The sequence below is a fragment of the Hemiscyllium ocellatum genome, chromosome 20 (genome assembly GCF_020745735.1).
Source record: "Hemiscyllium ocellatum isolate sHemOce1 chromosome 20, sHemOce1.pat.X.cur, whole genome shotgun sequence".
Taxonomy (NCBI): domain Eukaryota; kingdom Metazoa; phylum Chordata; class Chondrichthyes; order Orectolobiformes; family Hemiscylliidae; genus Hemiscyllium; species Hemiscyllium ocellatum.
This window is the reverse complement of record NC_083420.1, coordinates 9,954,958-9,972,704: the sequence shown is the minus strand read 5'-3', so window position 1 is coordinate 9,972,704 and position 17,747 is coordinate 9,954,958. Positions and strand designations below refer to the sequence as shown.

Here is a 17,747-nt window from a genome sequence, read left to right as displayed (position 1 = left end):
AAAATTCTTAATATTTTGTCATTAATTTTTTTCTACTTTAGTTTTCTTTTTGCGTTGTACTTTTCATACAGTTCTGACTGACTCTTAGGAAATGTAGCGACAGAAGGGTGGCACAGTGGTTAGCACTGCTGCCTCAGCGCCGGGACCTGGGTTTGATTCCACCCTTAGAAGACTGTGTATGGAGTTTGTACATTCTCCCCGTGTCTGCATTTGTTTCCTCTGGGTGCTCTGGTTTCTGCCCACAGTCTGAAGATGTGCAGGCTAGGTGGATTGGCCATGCTAAATTGTCCATCGTGTCCAGGATCTGTAGGATGGATCAATTAGACATCGGAAATGAAGTGTTTTGGGAATGGGATAGGTCTGGGTGGGACACTCTTCAGAGGGTTGGTACAGTCTCGATGGGCTGAATGACCTGTTTTCACACTGTAGGGATGTTGTGATGTGTGTCCTGGGGCTCTGAATTGTGAAGTTGAAGTTGCTGAATGCATAAACGTTTATGCAAGAATCTGTATTAACCAGTGAGGTGGGTGGTTCTCCATGCACATTGGGATCAACCCCACCCTGTCAGTAGTTTCTGTCTTGTTTCTGCTTGCCTGTTCTGCAAGACGTATCCACCTCCCCTGATGCAGAATTGCTTAGCACCCTAAAAACCCTGGATTTAATTCGCCCTAGTCACCATCAGTTGTCATTATGGTGATGTTCGCTGTCACTACTGAGTTCTGGCACTGATGAGATTGTCTAGCTGCCGTTGTGGACTGGAAGTCAGTATGTTCAGCAACGATGCCCTAATTATAGGGGAAAAAAATGGACAGAAAAGGCCTTTCTAGATTTCACCATTTGGTAACGTTGTCAATCCAGACTTTAAACAGTATAGATGGCAATGGGCGATGCTACTTATCTTAAATTTGACTCAACTTACTCGTTGAAGGAGGGATCAGTGAGCAAACATTTCACTCGCCTTGCATGCTAATTGGAATAGGGGTCCACCTATTCCTTATCCCAAAAGATTCAACTTCAAAACAACTTGTGGCACTGCTACCTAGATTTTTACCATTCTCTCCCCTTTTCCAGAACAACAATTGACTACTGTCATTTGGCATTCTGGAAACACATGAGCATGCAATGATGTTAATTGTCTTCAAGGGATTTGACATGCAAAAGGCTTCATAGGCAGCCATGTGGCTTTTTCTTTGACTACAGAATTACCAAATTTATTTTGCGATATATTTTGAATATTGTTTATTTTGAAAACTGAAGAGATTTATAACCATTGCAAGGCTATAATGAGCCAGAATAAGTAGTTATAATGAAACATTTTTTATGATGCCAATAATGGAATATGTTACAACAATTAATTGCTTTCCAGAAGTTTATGGGGTAAAATGCTTTGTGTTCTTGCATCTATCTTTCCATAGAGAACTTCAAAAGAGATTTGATCTTGATCTTTCTTCAATTTTATATTTTTGATGAGAATTAGTTCTAAATTTCCCAGACGTTTCGTCACCATGTTGGTAACATCATCAGTGAGCCTCTGCAGAAGTGTTGCACTATGGTGGGGTGGAGAACCACCCACCTCACTGGTTAATACAGATTCTTGCATAAAAGTTTATGCATTCAACAACTTCAACTTCACAATTCAGAGCCCCAGGACACACGTCACAACATCCCTACAGTGTGAAAACAGGCCATTCAGCGCATTGAGACTGTACCAACCCTCTGAAGAGTGTCCCACCCAGACCTATCCCATTCCCAAATGATATCCCACCCACTTGCTATTTATGTATCTTGGTCTGTTGTGGTGGGTGATATCATTTCCAGTTCTGTTTCTCAGAGATTGGTTAATAGGGTCCAAATCGATATGTATGTTAATGGAATTCCAGTTTGAAAACCAGGCCTCGAGGAATTCCCATTCATCAAAATGGTTTCCCTCTTCCTCTGTATGTAAGGATACTAGTGATAGTTGGTCCTGTCTTTTGGTGGCTAGTTGGTGCTCATGTATCCTGGTGGCTACTTTCCTGCCTGTCTGCCCAATGTAATGTTTGTTGCAGTCCTTCCATGGTATTTGTATATGACGTTCATTTATGACAAATAAGTGGCAAGTGGGACTGAACACCAATGCTTTGCCGGAGGCTTACTGATGATGTTACCTGGCATGGTGATAAAATGTCTGAGAATGGGCGACACGGTGGCACAGTGGTTAGCACTGCTGCCTCACAGTGCCAGAGACCCGGGTTCAATTCCCGCCTCAGGCGACTCTCTGTGTGGAGTTTGCACATTCTCCCCGTGTCTGCGTGGGTTTCCTCCGGGTGCTCCGGTTTCCTCCCAAATCCAAAAAAAGTGCAGGTCAGGTGAATTGGCCATGCTAAATTGCCCGTAGTGTAAGGTGAAGGGGTAAATGTAGGAGAATTGGTCTGGGTGGGTTACGCTTCGGCGGGTCAGTGTGGACTCGTTAGGCCGAAGGGCCTGTTTCCACACTGTAATTAATCTAAACAAACCTACCAGCTCAGTGAGCAAACTTACAACCTGAGCTACAAATCTTATCCAAAATCTTTAAAATTTCCCTTAATAGCAAAGTTTATTAGCTTTTAATTTGATAAGGTTCCCCATGGCAGACTCATTCATAAAGTCAGGAGGTATGGGATGCAGGGAGATTTGGCTATCTGGATTCAGAACTGGTTGGCTGACAGAGGCAGCGAGTGGCTGTAGATGGAAAGTATTCTGCCTGGAGGTCAGTGTTGAGTGGGGTCCTGCAGGGCTCTGATCTTGGGCCTCTGCTCTGTTTAGGTTTTATAAATGACTTGGGTGAGGAGGTTGAGGGGTAGGTAACTGTATTTGCAGAAGACACAAAAAGGTTGGAGGTGCCATTGATAGTCTCATGAGCTATTGCAGGCTGCAGCGTGACATAGACAGGATGCAGAGCTGGGCTGAGAAATGGCAGATGAAGTTCAACCTGGATAAATGCAAAGTGATGAATTTTGGAAGGTTGAACTCAAATGCTGAATATAGGATTAAAGACAGAGTTCTTGGCAGTGTGGGGGAACAGAGAGATCTTGGTGTTCAAGTACATAGATCCCTCAAAAGTTGCCACCCCAGTGGATAGGGTTGTTAAGAAAGTATATAGTATTTTGACTTTCATTAGTAGGGGGGTTGAGTTTAAGAGCCATGAGGTTTTGCTACAGCTCTACAAGTCCCTGGTGAGACCCCACCTGGAATATTGTGTCCAGTTCTGGTCGCTCTACTTTTGGAAAGATAGCACCCTCTCCAAAGCCTCTAAGATGGTTTACCAGGATGCTGCCTGTACTGGAGGACTTCTCTTATGAAGAGAGGTTGACTAAGCTTGGACCTTTCTCTCTGGAGAGAAGGAGGAAGAGAGGTAATCTGATCGAGGTGTACAAGGTAATGAGAGACATGGATAGAGTCAATAGCCAGAGACTTTTCCCCAGGGCAGGATTGACTGGCACAAGTGTTCATAGCTTTAAGGTATTAGGAGAAATGTATAGAGGGGACGTCGGAGGAAGGTTCTTTACACAAAGAGTTGTGAATGTATGGAATGCTTTGCCAGCTGTGGTGGTGGAATCAGAATCATTAGGGATATTTAAATGACTGCTGGACATGCACATGGACAGCAGTGAATTGAGGGGTCCGTAGGTTAAGTTATTTTATCTTACATTAGGATAAATCCTCGGCACAACACCGTGGACCAAAAGGCCTGTCCGGTGCTGTATTTGCTCTGTTCTTTAAAAGTATTAGAAGCAGCTAATCTTTGGCCCCATTATTCTACTTATTCACGTGCCATAGGATGCCTAAGTCACTCCAGCATTCTTTTAAATTTAATCCTAAAAACCAATATCTCTGCCTGCTTGTATTTTTGTCCTATTCATTGACTTCACTTTGTTTCTCGGTTCCTTTACTACAGTGAAGCATCGCCAACAACTAAGAAATGCCTTAGTTTAATGAAACATCCTAAAACATGTCAGGAGCATTCTAATTCAAAGTATGACACTGAAGATGTTAGATAAGGTGGCCCAAAGCTTAGAGAGGAGCCTCTTAGCAGAGGAAATGAAGCAGAGATGTAGGGAAAGAATTGGGAGCCTGGGATCCAGGCAGCTAAAGGAGCAGCCATCAACACTGGAATAATTTGAAGTAGGACTATGCACAAGGCCATAATTAGAGGTGAGAACATAATTTTGGAGATTGCAGAGGTGGGGAGGAGTAGGACCATGGAGGGATTTGAAAACAAGGATGAAATTTTGAAATCCAAATGTTACTTGGCAAGATGCCATTATAGGTCAGCGAACACCGAGATGAAAGGGGAAAGGAGCATTCTAAATCATGGGCAGCAGACTTTGGATGATCAAGTTTACAGAGGATGAAATGAGAGACCGGCAAAGGACTACAATGGAGTAGTCTCTGCCTTTGGGACTGTTTGGATCCCAAATGATGGTATTACCAAAAATTCAGATATCAGAATGAAACTTGGCTTGGTGTATTTTTTTTCATTCATTAAAGTAGTGCTTAGTCAGCAAAACATTGCTACCGGAGCGGCTGTTTTTTTCTGTACCAACAGAATGTTGTCACACAAGGCAAAAACAAAAAGAAAATTCTATCTAGGCATCAAACCTCGTTAAAAATCGGAAAACTTGCATGAAAACAAAGTTTTCAGCCTTCTCCCCAACATAGCCACTTTAGAGATTCAAAACCCGTGGAATTATCCCTCTATTTCAAAGCTCTGTTATACTTAATGGATTCTCCCTGATTTCTTTCCTGTGAACTGTGTATTTGTCTTACATGAATACCCACAAAAATGAGATTTTAGACTCTCCTGTTCCATTAACCTGCATATCTCAAAGTATATGTACCTGGTTCAGAAGTTTCACAAACTTAAGTTATTTACTGATGTAACTGTTCTCTCTGAGCTGCTTTTTAAAAAAGACTATACTTGCTTCTGACCACAGTTAGGTTTCTTCCAAATTGCTCTATAAACTTGCAATCTCTCGATTTCATCAAATAAAATCCATCATTGATTACCCTGAACTGAAAACAAGCTAATGCTCTTCAATATTCATTCAACACTTCATAAACCACTACAGTATAAACAATTTTGCCATTCACACACCAGAGGTCTACAGTCACCTGCTCTTCGACATGTTCTGGATTAGGTCACTGTTCTTCTCTAGGTCACTGTTCCAGAAGAACAGTGTTAAAATGAAAAAAATGTGACAGCAAATTTGGAGTGTTATTTGGAGTCTGTGGTGTATTATTTGCTAAGAATTAGTAAGATCATCATAAACTGAATTTTAGACCAGAAGTTGTAATCAATATCTATTTATGACACAGACACTGAGAAGATGTTAGATAAGGTGGCCCAAAGCTTCGAGAAGAACCTCTTAGCAGACAAAATGAAGCAGCGAGGGTAAGAGATGTAGGGAAAGATTTGGGAGCCTGGGATCCAGGCAGTTAAAGGAGCAGCCATCAACACTGGAATAATTTGTCCTGCACCAAACATTGTATAAATTGTCTTTTTGCTAGTTGAGTGAAAGCTGCACTTCGTAGAAAGAAACCAATAAAAGTCTAATTGGTTGGCAATCTGCTCACTAGCTTACTGACAAGAAATGTAACTTGAAAGAGGAAGCAAATGCATTTTGCTTCTGGAATCTTAAATAAAATGAATGCTTGGGGAAAGAAAGAGAAATTGTAAAAGAAAGTGAAGTTTGAAAATTGCAAGTTTTGTTTCTGCTTTATTTATTCTGTCTCGCAAACCTTTTTGCACTTCTTCATTCACGCATCTGTTTTGTTTCACCACTGCTGTCACCATCTGCTAACTTGCCAAACTGGCTGCTCTCTCAAATGTGAACATCTGACTGATGAAGATTGATGGTTTGTTCAATTATGTGGACTATCATAGTATACAGCAGGTGTCCAGTAGCTGTCACTATAAATCAGAAATTTCAACCTGAGTGTTTATCTTCTGCCAATTCTAGGGGAAAAGTTTTTTTTTGGCTCAGGTTTTGACGTTTTCTATTTCCATCTCAACTGAGATCTGTGTTGTTGCAAATCCAAGTCCAATTTTATTCTTTTGGCTTTTTCAGCAAGTTTAGAAAATTTTTGTATATTTTTTACAATTTAAAATAGAAATGCACTGAACTCATGTACTAGATCAAAATGCTTGGACTTACTATTCTTTAAATTTGAAAACAAGATAAATTTCCTGTGGCAGAAAAATTGACCCAATTCTTTTTTTTAAGAATGATACCCATGTGCAGCTTGCAAACCTCCCTTTTAAATTGCAGTGCTGTGTTCAGTTATATTTCAGACATATTTCTAATGTTGTAAGTTTGACTGTTAATCCATTTATTGGATAATTATTGGTTGGTTACTTTATTTGGGGATTTTATTTCCTAATTATTTCTAAGATGAAGTTTTCCCTTCATATTGAGAATACGCTCCATGTTGTGTGGCACTATCACCATGCTATGTGGGACAAACTTTGAGCAGACCTAACAACTTACCAAGATTGGGTATCCATGAGGCATTGTGGGCCATCAACAGTGGCAAAACTGTACTCTAGTACAATCTGCAACCTCATGGCCTGGCATATCCCCCATTCGACCATTATCATTAACCTAGGGGGATCAACCCTGGTTCAATGGAGAGTGCAGAAGGGCATGCCAAGAACAGCACCAATCATGGGTCAAAATGAAGAGTCAACCTGGTGAAATTACCAAACAGGACTACTTGCATGTCAAGGCAGCAAATAATAGACAGAGCTAAGAAATGCCCCAACCAATGGATCAGATCTAAGCATTGCAGTCCTGCTACATCCTGTTATGAATGGTGGCAGACAATTAAACAATTCACTGGAGGAGGATTCATCAACTTCAGTGACAGAAGAACCCAGTACAACAGTGCAAAAGACAAGGCTGAAGAATTTGCAGGAATCTTGTTTGTCGTTGGTCTGTCATCTCTGCAGGAGTTCCTCAGGGTACTGTCCTGGGCCCAACCATTCTCAGGTGCTTCATCAGCAATCTTCCCTCCATCATAAGGTCAGAAGGGGGAATGTTCACGTTTCACTCCTCAGGTACTGAAGCAGTCCATGTTGAAATGTAACAAGATCTGGACAATACCCAGGCTTGGGCTGACATGTAACATTCATGCCACACAAATAGCAGACAGCAACCATCACCAATAAAAGACAGTCTAACCACTTCTCCTTAACGTTCAATGGGTATTACCATCGCCAAATCTCCCATTATAAACCTGGAGTTGCCACTGACCAGAAACTCAACTGGACTCACCATTTAATATAGTGGCTACACAGACAGGTTGGAGGCTAGGAATACTGCAGTAGAGAAGGTGTTTGGCATGCTAGCCTTAATCGGTCAGTAGCCTTAATGAGTACAGGAATGGGGACATCATATTATGGCTACACAAGACATTGGTAAGGCTACATTTGGAATACTGCATTTAACTCTGGTTGTTCTGCCATAGGAAGGATGTTATTAAACTGGAAATGGTGCAGAAAAGATTTACAAGGATGTTACCTAAACTTTGAGTTATAAGGAGAGGCTAGATGGGCTGAGGCTATATTCCCTGGAGCGTCGAAGGCTGAGGGGTGACTTTATCTATGACTCTCATGATTTTATAAACCTCAATAAAGTGAATAGCTGTAGTCTTTTCCCCAGGGTAGGGGAGTTCAAAATTATAGAGTATAGGTTTAAGGTAGATTAGATTAGAATAGATTTCTTACAGTGTGGAAACAGGCCCTTTGGCCCAACAAGTCCACACTGACCCTCCGAGAGCAACCCACCCAGACCCATTCCCCTACATTGACCCCTTCACCTAACACTATGGACAATTTAGCACGGCCAATTCACCTAACCTGCACGTTTTTGGACTGTGGGAGGAAACCGGAGCACCCGGAGGAAACTCACGCAGACACAGAGAATGTGCAAACTCCACACCATCCAAGATGAAGCTGTCCACTTGATTGGTACCATATCCACAAACATCCACTCCCTTCACCAATGATGCTCAGTAGCAGCAATGTATACTACATACAAGATGAGCTGTAGAAATTCCCCAAAGACCCTTGGACAGCATCTTCCAAACCCATGTCCACTTCCATCTAGGTCGACAAGGCAGCAGATACCAGCACCTGCAGGTTCCCCTCCAAGTCACTCACCAACCTGACTTGGAAATGTGTCACCGTTCATTCACTGTCACTGGGTCAAAATCCTGGAACTCCACCCTAATGGCAGGTGGACTGCAGCGGTTCACCCCCACCTTCTGATGGGCAATAAATGCTGGTTGAGCCAGCGGCGCCCACGTCCCATGAAGAAATATAGTTTTAAAGATCTTAATTTTTTTTTCTATTTTTATTAAATTCATTGTGGATTACCTTTTGTTTGGTTCGTGGATCATCAATAACTGGTCTGTCTTTTATTCCTGGGTTCATGTCATTTGATGTTCACTATCCTGTTGTAGCAAGTGGCTAATATGATGAAACAGTTACAGTGGCAAATCTTTGATTGGTATTTGTGTCAGCTGATTTTTGAATGCAAATTAATTTTGACCAACATTCTGGCACTGGTTGGTTCAGCCGAATCTAGCAGCTCATAATTACAAACTAATAAATACTGTACTTGCTCTTTTGCTGAGAAAATGAGGGAAGATGCCTATTAATGATTGCAGTGCACACACTCAATACTGTGCACCTAATCAAATTCTAGATCAACTAGCCACTTTAACAACTACTTGATGGAAGTATATAAATTAATAGATCAATCTGTTATGTATTCCCTTTAAGCAATATAAAGGAATAGAGTTTCCACTTTGAGTGCAATTGGCAAGCTGGGTGCAAACTGCTGTCTAAATTGTTCTAGTTATCTGAATCAATTCCAAGGATTAGATTTCCACTCACTGATGTGTGCAATTACAACCATAAAATCTTCCAGAGAAGAATGCAATCATGCAGGGTTTTAGAATGCAATTTGTATTATATTATTCCAGTGCAATCTCTAAATAATAAACATCTGACATAACTGACAAGACCTTGTGTAATAACAGAGGCTGGCCATACGGCCCATTGAGTCTGCTCCATCTTTTAATGAGATACTTGGCTGATCTGATAATCCTTAAATCAACTTGCTTGCCTTATTTATTCTTGATTTCTTTACTGATTAAATATCTATCTATCTCAGCCTTCTGTGGTTGAAGATTCCACAAATTCATTACCCTGCGTCTGGAGCAGATAACAACACAACCATCTGTATTCATGCCAGTATACCTTCCCTGAGGGGAGCAAACTTGTGCGCATTAATTGAGGTCTGACAAGTTCATTGTATAGTTCTAGCAAGACCTCCCTGTTTTTATAGTCCATTCCTTTTGAAATAAAAGCCAACAGCCTTTTGTGGCACTCTACTAGTAACATGTTACCGTCCTGTAAATATCCTATTTAAACCAACTCCGTCTTTTATTAATTAGCCAATCCTCTATCCATGTACCAATGGTTTTGTTTTATTAAGTAGCCTCATGTGCAGTACCTTTTATGCAATGTCTTTCAGAAATTCAAATGTATAATATTTACAGGTTGCCTTCCCTTATCTATTCTGCATGTTACTACTTCAAAAATTTCTAACCAATTTGTCAGACATGATATCCCTACACTAAACACGGTGGCACAGTGGTTAGCACTGCTGCCTCACAGCGCCTGTAGACCTGGGTTCAATTCCCGACTCAGGCGACTGACTGTGTGGAGTTTGCACGTTCTCCCCGTGTCTGCGTGGGTTTCCTCCGGGTGCTCCGGTTTCCTCCCACAGTCCAAAGATGTGCGGGTCAGGTGAATTGGCCAAGCTAAATTGCCCGTAGTGTTAGGTAAGGGGTAAATGTAGGGGTATGGGTGGGTTGCGCTTCGGCGGGTCGGTGTGGACTTGTTGGGCCGAAGGGCCTGTTTCCACACTGTAAGTCTAATCTAAACCAGTTGACAGGTGGATTATATTATATATATTTTTAATGTTCTGTATTACAACTTTAATAGTAGAAACCTTACATTTTGAAATAAGAGTGTTCATTCAATAAATTTTTAATCACCCAGAACTTTGCCAGAGTCCAAGGAATCTTGGAAGATTGCTACTAGTGCATCCACTATCCCTGTAGTTCCTACTTTTAATATCCTAGGTTGCAATCTATCTGATCCCAGAAGGCCTATTAGCTTTTTGCCACAATATCTTCCCAAGTATTTTTTATTTCTACTAATAGTTTTTGCTTTACTTCCTCCCCTATTGACCCTTGCTGCTATGAAATGTATTTATTAAATGCCTCTGCCATTTCCTGGTTGCCAGTTATTATTTTCCTAGGGAATGTTATAAACCCCCTAAGGGAGCTATGTTCATTTTGGCCTTTTTAAAAAATATATATATGTTGTGGTTCTTGCTGTCTGACTTGATATTACTTGGTAGTTTATCCTCCAATTTATTTTCTCCCTCATGATTATTCTTTTAGTCATGTTATGTTTTTAAAATTTCTTAATCCTCTGGCCTACCACAAATCTTTGTCACATTGTACATTTTTCTTTCAGTTTAATCTTATCTATTGTCACAAAATTAGTTCCTTTTTTTTCTAAAAGCTTGGCTCAAGGAGACTCTGTCCTTGATATTTTTCAGAGGGGTAATAAACCAGGCTGGGCTCCAATCAGGCTGGTTTCGTACAGAGATGAAAAGGTATTGAGGCCTTTTTGTTTATATGTAAACAGATGAGACTTCAGGCCAAAGTGGTCATGTTTTAGAAGTGACCTGTAGAATTAAAGGGGAATGGTCAGCTCTCTAGCTGAGCTGAGCGGTTTAGTTCAGTCCAGAACTAGTTGGGACTTTAACAGTGAGCTGTGTGGAAAATCTCTCTTCTGCCCTTCTAACTTCAACCTGTAAGCATCTGACCCTTTTTTTGTACTGTGTTTTAAACGGGGTTTGCTTATTGGCACTGTTGTGTATATTCGGAACACATACTTAAGTCTGGTTTGGATAGACTGAGTTCTGTAGGGGATCTTTATTCTGTGTTTCATATTTCGTTCTGTAATTTTATGAATAAATCTTTTCTGTTTTAAACCTGGTAGTCAACCTTGCTAACTTGATCCAGGTAATTTTCACTATACACTTAACAAAACAAATAGCAAAGTTATGATCTGGACTGCCTGTTTAAGAATGTTTCAAGTGGTCTGGCCTAGTCCGTAACACTAACTTCTAAGGTTAATTGTTTATTCCCTTTGCCAGGGTCCTCTCCTTCCTTACTGGAATACATGGTTAATGTGAGCCATAAATTATTTTTGTAAATGTTAGCCATTTCTTTCCTTAGTTGTCTTTTCTGCTAAACTCCTCATTTCAGCCAACTCTGCCCTCATCCTTTGTCATTATGCAATTACCCTGATTTAAGTTTAGCTATTTCCAATCCAAGTTTCTCACTGTCGAACTGAATGCTAAACTTTACAATGTCATGAGACTGTTTCCTCGAGGTTTTTTTTTACTGAGGTTTTAATTCAATCTGCCTCGACACACCGTACCGCTCTAAAATAGCCTGAACATTAGTTAGATCCACAATGTATTGTTCAAGGAATCTGTCTCAGATACCATCTGAGTTCTTCCTTGTGGCTATCTCTGCCCGAGTGAATTTCTCAAACTACATGACAATCAAAGTCACCCATGATTAATTTACTGCCACGTTTGCGTATTTGTATTTTTTCTTGATTTATTTTCAGTCCTACAGTGGATCTACTGTCAGGGGTCTGTAGGCTACTCCCATCAGTGTATTCCACCCCTTGTTATTTCTACTGTCTTTCTTCTTCCATCTCACGCTAAAAGTGCCATCTTACTATTCCTCTGTTCCTGCCTAACCTTTCAAAAAATCTCTCATCCCTGAATATTTTCCCAGGTTTGATGTCCTTCTAACACTGCTCTGTCATGGCTATATGTCCTCCCCATTAACATCTACTACTCATTTGTTTTGTTCTGAACGATCTGTGCATTTAAGTAAAGAGCCATTAATCTGGCCTTTTCACCAATTTTCCCCTTTCACTCCATTTGCTACTGTGACTTACTTGTAGGCATCTTTATATTTCGATGATGCAAACATTAAAAATTAGGAGTAGAAGTAAATCATTCAATGAAATCCTTGTTTCTACCTTGAAACTATTCAAAAGCACCATTTGCCTCTGAAAGCAGTGAAATGTGGTCCAAAGTAAAACGACCCTCAGTGGGGAAAAAAATGCTCATCTCTGTCCTACAATGATGACCTTTAATTTTCAAACAGTGCCCCTCTTCTGGGTTCACCTACAACAGGAAACATCCTTTCCACGTCGATTTATGGTTCTACAAACTTTAACCAAGTCGCCCTTACTTTTCTAAATTCCAGTAGAAACTAGCCCAGTTTTCCATCTATTTGTCGTAGATAATATACTCATTCCAGTGAACTTCTGAACTGCCTCCAATACGTTAACAAGCTTTCTTAAATACAGAGACTGAAACTGCCCAGAGTATTCAGGATGCAGCTTCATGGATGTCTTGTATAATTGAAGTGTAATATTGTAACTTTTGTGTTCAATTCCACATTTAATAAAAGTTAGCGTCCCACTGGTCTTCAGTTTACATGCATAATAACTTTTTGTGACCCATGCAGTAGGACCATAAATCCCTCTGTACCTGGGATTTCCAAAGTCATTCTCCTTTTATGTAGCACTCTGCTTTTTCATTCCTAAAGCCAAAATGAAGAACTTCACATTTGCCTGCCGTATGTACCATCTGCCAGAATTTGCCCACTAAGTCAATCTATCTATATTTATTGTCTGTAAATTTAGCTACTGTGTGCCTTCTTTCCTTTCATTTAAGTAATTGATGTAAATCATAAAATGTCTTCATGCCTCAGCGCAAACTCCTATAGGACTCCACTCATCCCATTTCACCTGATTATTGTAAATACTGTAACTATTTTCAAGGAACTTGGGGAGTTTGTCACTCTGCACCTAGATATGCTAAGAAACTACTCTTAGGTTAGGACCATTTGACATCAAATCCCAGAGATAGAATTTGTTCTGGATGGGCTGGTATTTTTAAAAAAAAACTCCACCAAAGCGGCTTTTGTTTTGGTCCCTTGTGTCCTTTGAAGAATATTTTTGGGATAGCCCATTTATGTGGGTTCCATGTATTTAATGTTGGTAGTCTTGTGTGTATTATTAATACAGTACAGATGAACACAGATTTATCAGAAATATAAACATTTTTAATAGTCATATCGGATGTGCTACCTGTGAACAACCAATTTTGGTTTAATTGAAGCTGATATTTTAGTAAGTGGTTCAGTAAAATGTTTGATTCATCAGTTTGCTGATGTATCTCAAATATCATCTAAGTGATGCCTCTTAATACTCAAACCTATAAAGAGTTTGTTTTAGTTCCACCTTGTCATTGTGATAAATTAACTGAGGAGAAAGTGAGGACTGCAAATGCTAGAGCATGGAGTCAAGAGTGTAGTGCTGGAAAAGTACAGCAGGTCAGGCAGCATACAAAGAGCAGGAGAATCGACGAATTGGGCATAAGCCCTTCATCAGGGCATAAGCCCAAAACATCGATTCTCCTGCTCCTCTGATGATGCTTGACCTGCTTTGCTTTTCCAGCACTACATTCTTGACAATAAATTAAATGAGACATGGTCACCTTTGTAGTCAGAGTCACCTTCCACTACTGTGTCTTTTGAGCCTGTGCTAAAAGTTGTGGAAGCTTGTTTGTTCTGGGTATGACTTGCATTAGGAATTTCTTTCTCGTGAATTTTGGGTGAATCATGCTGGGAGACCGTGCAACATGGTGGAAATTTTGCCTCAATCTTCTTATCTCTACTGAAGTGAACATGCAGGCACAAGTTACGGATTTGGTAGGTGTAATTGCGCAATGCAGTTTTACTTGGTTTTGACCTTTTGTGGGCTGCTGCAAAAGTTTATTTATAAAAACAGGCACATTCTATGTCAGTGAGAGTGTTATGGGGCGAGAACCATTGAGATAAGAATTCATTCTCAATGATGACGTGACTTTTTTTTTGCAACTGCTTGAGTCGGCGCAATTTTCATTTAATTAATGACATGCTGACAGATTGTCCATCCCCTGTTTGCCATGGAGGTGGAGGTGACCTGTATAAATCAGCTGCTGCAGTACTGCGAATGTGCTTTCACAGTGCTGCTAGCTAAGGAGAATTTTGACCCAGCAAAGAAAATGCAAGTGCAGAAGTATATTTCCACGTCAAGATGGTATGTGGTTTGGAGGGGAGCTTTCAGATGGTGTTGGTCCCATGCGCTGGCTCCTTTTTCCACCTTTTATCATATGGGAGGCATAGAGAAAGAAATCTGTGGAAGAGGGGCCTCCCAGTTGACTCGGGGAGCTTGAGAAGGATGCAGCAACTCCCCTCCTTTTTTCACTGAATGATAATTCGCATGGTGCATTCAGCCACTCTATATAGGTTTGATTAACAAAGGGGAAACAGATGTGGAAGTGGGGTTGAGGCACTTTCTACATCTTAACCTTCCACTTCCCTTCGAAATCTGGGATGCAAGCAATCCAGTCCAGACCAGGTAAGTTATCTTTAGTCATAGCCAGCTTTTCCAATACCATAGTGAAGTTCTGCCACAGAAACAGGTTATTGAACCTGGGCTGGCTGAACAAACTATTCTAATCCTAGTTTCTCGTTACTAATCTGTTACAACTCTTCAGGTGTAGATCCAGGTTTCTCTTAAAAGAATTGAGAACTGCTACCTCAACATTAGCAGTAAGTTCCAGACACCACCATCCCTAGGAAAGTCATGAACACACAAGGGCTGATAGAAGGAAAAATGCTATGTCACACCTTAAAGTGCAAAGGAAAATGCAAATAACACTCCGAAGGAGGAAGAGACAAGTCAAAATGGACTGAATTAGGATCTCTTGTGGCAACCAAGATAATGAGGGGCTGATAATCTCTTATAGATTATGTTCCAAACTGTAGATACATATTTTTTCCTCCAGAATTCAGAGTCATTTAAAAAGGCTTGTTTCAACTTTGCTCATGTTTGTTAGTGGGACTCAACTTTGGTGCGTATACTACCTGAGTTCAAGCATTAACATGTTGTGAAGGTCACAGTTGAAAAATTATCGTAAGGAACCCCTGTCACTGAGTCAGCTTGATGTCGGCTAGCTAAGCAAGTCAGATAAGGGATTAAGACACCAGAACCTCAACCAACATGCAAAACTTAGAATCTTGAAGTTGATTGTTCAACTACCAACGTAAATGCTATTGGTAACTTCTACTACATCAGCTGCAATGGTCAACTATCTGCTCTTAGTAAACAATTCAAAAAATGATTTTATTGCTTCTATCTTTTTGGACTTTTATTTCTAATCGGTCTATTTGTGTTGCATTGCTACTTCTCAAGTTTAGTGATTAATAAAGAAAATGTGGATAATTTGGGTCTGAGAGAAAAGAATCAGTTATTAAATTAACCATGTTATTAGCAACCAAAGGAAAACTTAAGTAAAGAAGAGGGTGTGCAGGAATTGAAATATCTCAACTGCACATCCATGATCTTTTTAAAACAAAATCTATTTCCTCTCTCAAAATTTAATCAGAGCATTTTTACGCTGTTCTTAAATGAATGCTGCTAGATTATTTCTCAGCCCTCATTGTCTCCTGCTGTACATCTTTAAATCCCCTTCCTATGCCATCAATCCTGTGTATCCCATTCTTTTCATCCCTTCAACCTTACAGTCCCTATTCCCTGACTCCAATGCCTTGGCCGTTACATTTTCTCTCATGACCACTTTTCTGATCCCTCCTGACTTCCTGATATTCACCACAGCCCGCACAGAGCGACTGCTATTAATCCTTCTTCCATGTGTTGAGTTGGATTTACTTTATTGTCATATGCACTCAAATGAGTGCAGTGAAAAGTTTACAAGTAGCCACTTAGGACACCATCTTAGGTACAATTCTTAGTTACAGAACAGAGAAATGAAGGAAAATTAGTTACATTACAGCTATACACAGTATGATCATAGCAAAGTTAAAAAGACAACTAGCATAGTATCTCTCTCCAAAGGTTGTTCACAGCAGAGCAAAGCAGGAGGCCTCCGCCTGGTCTGACGGCTGGCTGCAACCACGCTCCATGCTGTGTCGCTGCTCCCACTCTGCACCGGGCTGCTCCCGCAGTAGGCGGCTGGTTGCCACGTGCCTGCTCTGATAACTGGCATCGTCGCCCACCCCACTTCTGAGGCCAGGGCTGGGTGTCCAAGGTCAAGAGGGGGGAGAAGAGTTGGGGGCTAAGAAAGAAAAAGGCAAAGGATGGGTGGAGCAGAAGAGCTCTGGCTGGAGCATCTTACTCCACTGCCATCTTACTGGATATTGCACCTATCTCTGCGTGCGCAAAGTTTGACCCAATTCAAGCTGCAGAATAGTGTAGTCAAACAAAAGCTGTGCAGTATCATAAATTAGCAAATGAGTGGGCAAAAAATTAGCGGGTTTATATATCAGGACATGTAAGAACATTTCTTTGGGTATTGATAAATACCTTATTGGAAGTTATATTTGGGGCAGGCTGAAATGTTGGTGGGTAGGGGATGGGGGGGGTTTGGTGGCTGTGTAGGTTCCAACTCATCGATCTGCTCACTGGCTGAACGAGGTTTGATTTCAGCAGCATTGTGGTTACCAGGAAGATCATGAAAGTACTGGGATGGTTTGCTATTTGTTTAATGCTTTTGTTGAAGATGATGATTTGCTGGAGTGTTTGCTCGAGTAATCTTAGTTTATGGAGATTCATTTCAGATGCTGATATAAATTGCTTAAGTGCACAAATAGTTGTACACAGATTTTAAGTCTCCAAACTACACAACATGGGACCATCAACTTGGTAGCACCTCACAATTTGCTTTTCACTGACAGAGCTTTAGTGCTCAAGCTCATTGAAAATATGAGTGGTTTGACATGAGAGTACACTCCAGTGGTATGCTGTATGGATTTCTGATCTCGAGATTTTGAATGCTTTAAAAGTCTCAGTATTTCAATTGAGGTTGTTCTAAAAAGAGACAAGATTGAGATGAAGGAAGGTTTACACAAAAGGTTTTTGTGTATCTCTGTTTCACTAATCCATTTAAAAACATTGCCTTGGAGAATCTGTTCCTGCAGTCAACTCATCAATAAGTCAAAAGCAGTAATAAATGCACTTGACTGTATGGAAAAGGAAGTAGGTGTTAATATTTCCATGTTTTTTCAGCCTTCAGCTCTCTATTCTGACTACCTCTGACAGTTAAATTGGACTCTCAAAACCACCGAGCTGAGTACACATATTTTGATTGTGCTGTAATTTTGCATTTACATGAGCATAAACTGCCCAGAAAACACAGTAAGAATGTAAAGCTAGAGAGTTTTTTTCCTCTGTTTTGATCCATATATGTTTTTATTTATATCTTGGTTGAAACCCAGTTTGGTGTAATGCGCCTTGCGTTAATTAATCAGATTGTGCACTCCTTTACTGTTCCATTATTTCTGCTGCTCTATAATTTTTCATTCTTTTTACAGGGGGCGAGGGAAGAAAGTGTCCACTTATTGCGGCGTTTCTATAAGGTAAAGCTGGATTTTTCAAGTATTTTGTAGAGTAGGCTGACGTTAGTGCAATTTTTCCATGTAATCGGGAAACCTTAAAATGTGCTCAAATATATTTAATTGGGTAAACTGAAAAAAATGGACAA

General features: G+C 40.4%; 1 protein-coding gene across 1 annotated transcript in view; it reads left to right on the top strand.

Moving 5' to 3' along the window:
* Positions 1 to 17,747, top strand: part of clec16a (C-type lectin domain containing 16A) — a 269,043-nt gene that overhangs the window by 128,496 nt on the left and 122,800 nt on the right. The window contains exon 16 of the mRNA XM_060840490.1: positions 17,578 to 17,622. Within this exon, the coding sequence (XP_060696473.1) occupies positions 17,578 to 17,622 (45 nt within the window). The remainder of the gene's footprint in view (positions 1 to 17,577; positions 17,623 to 17,747) is intronic.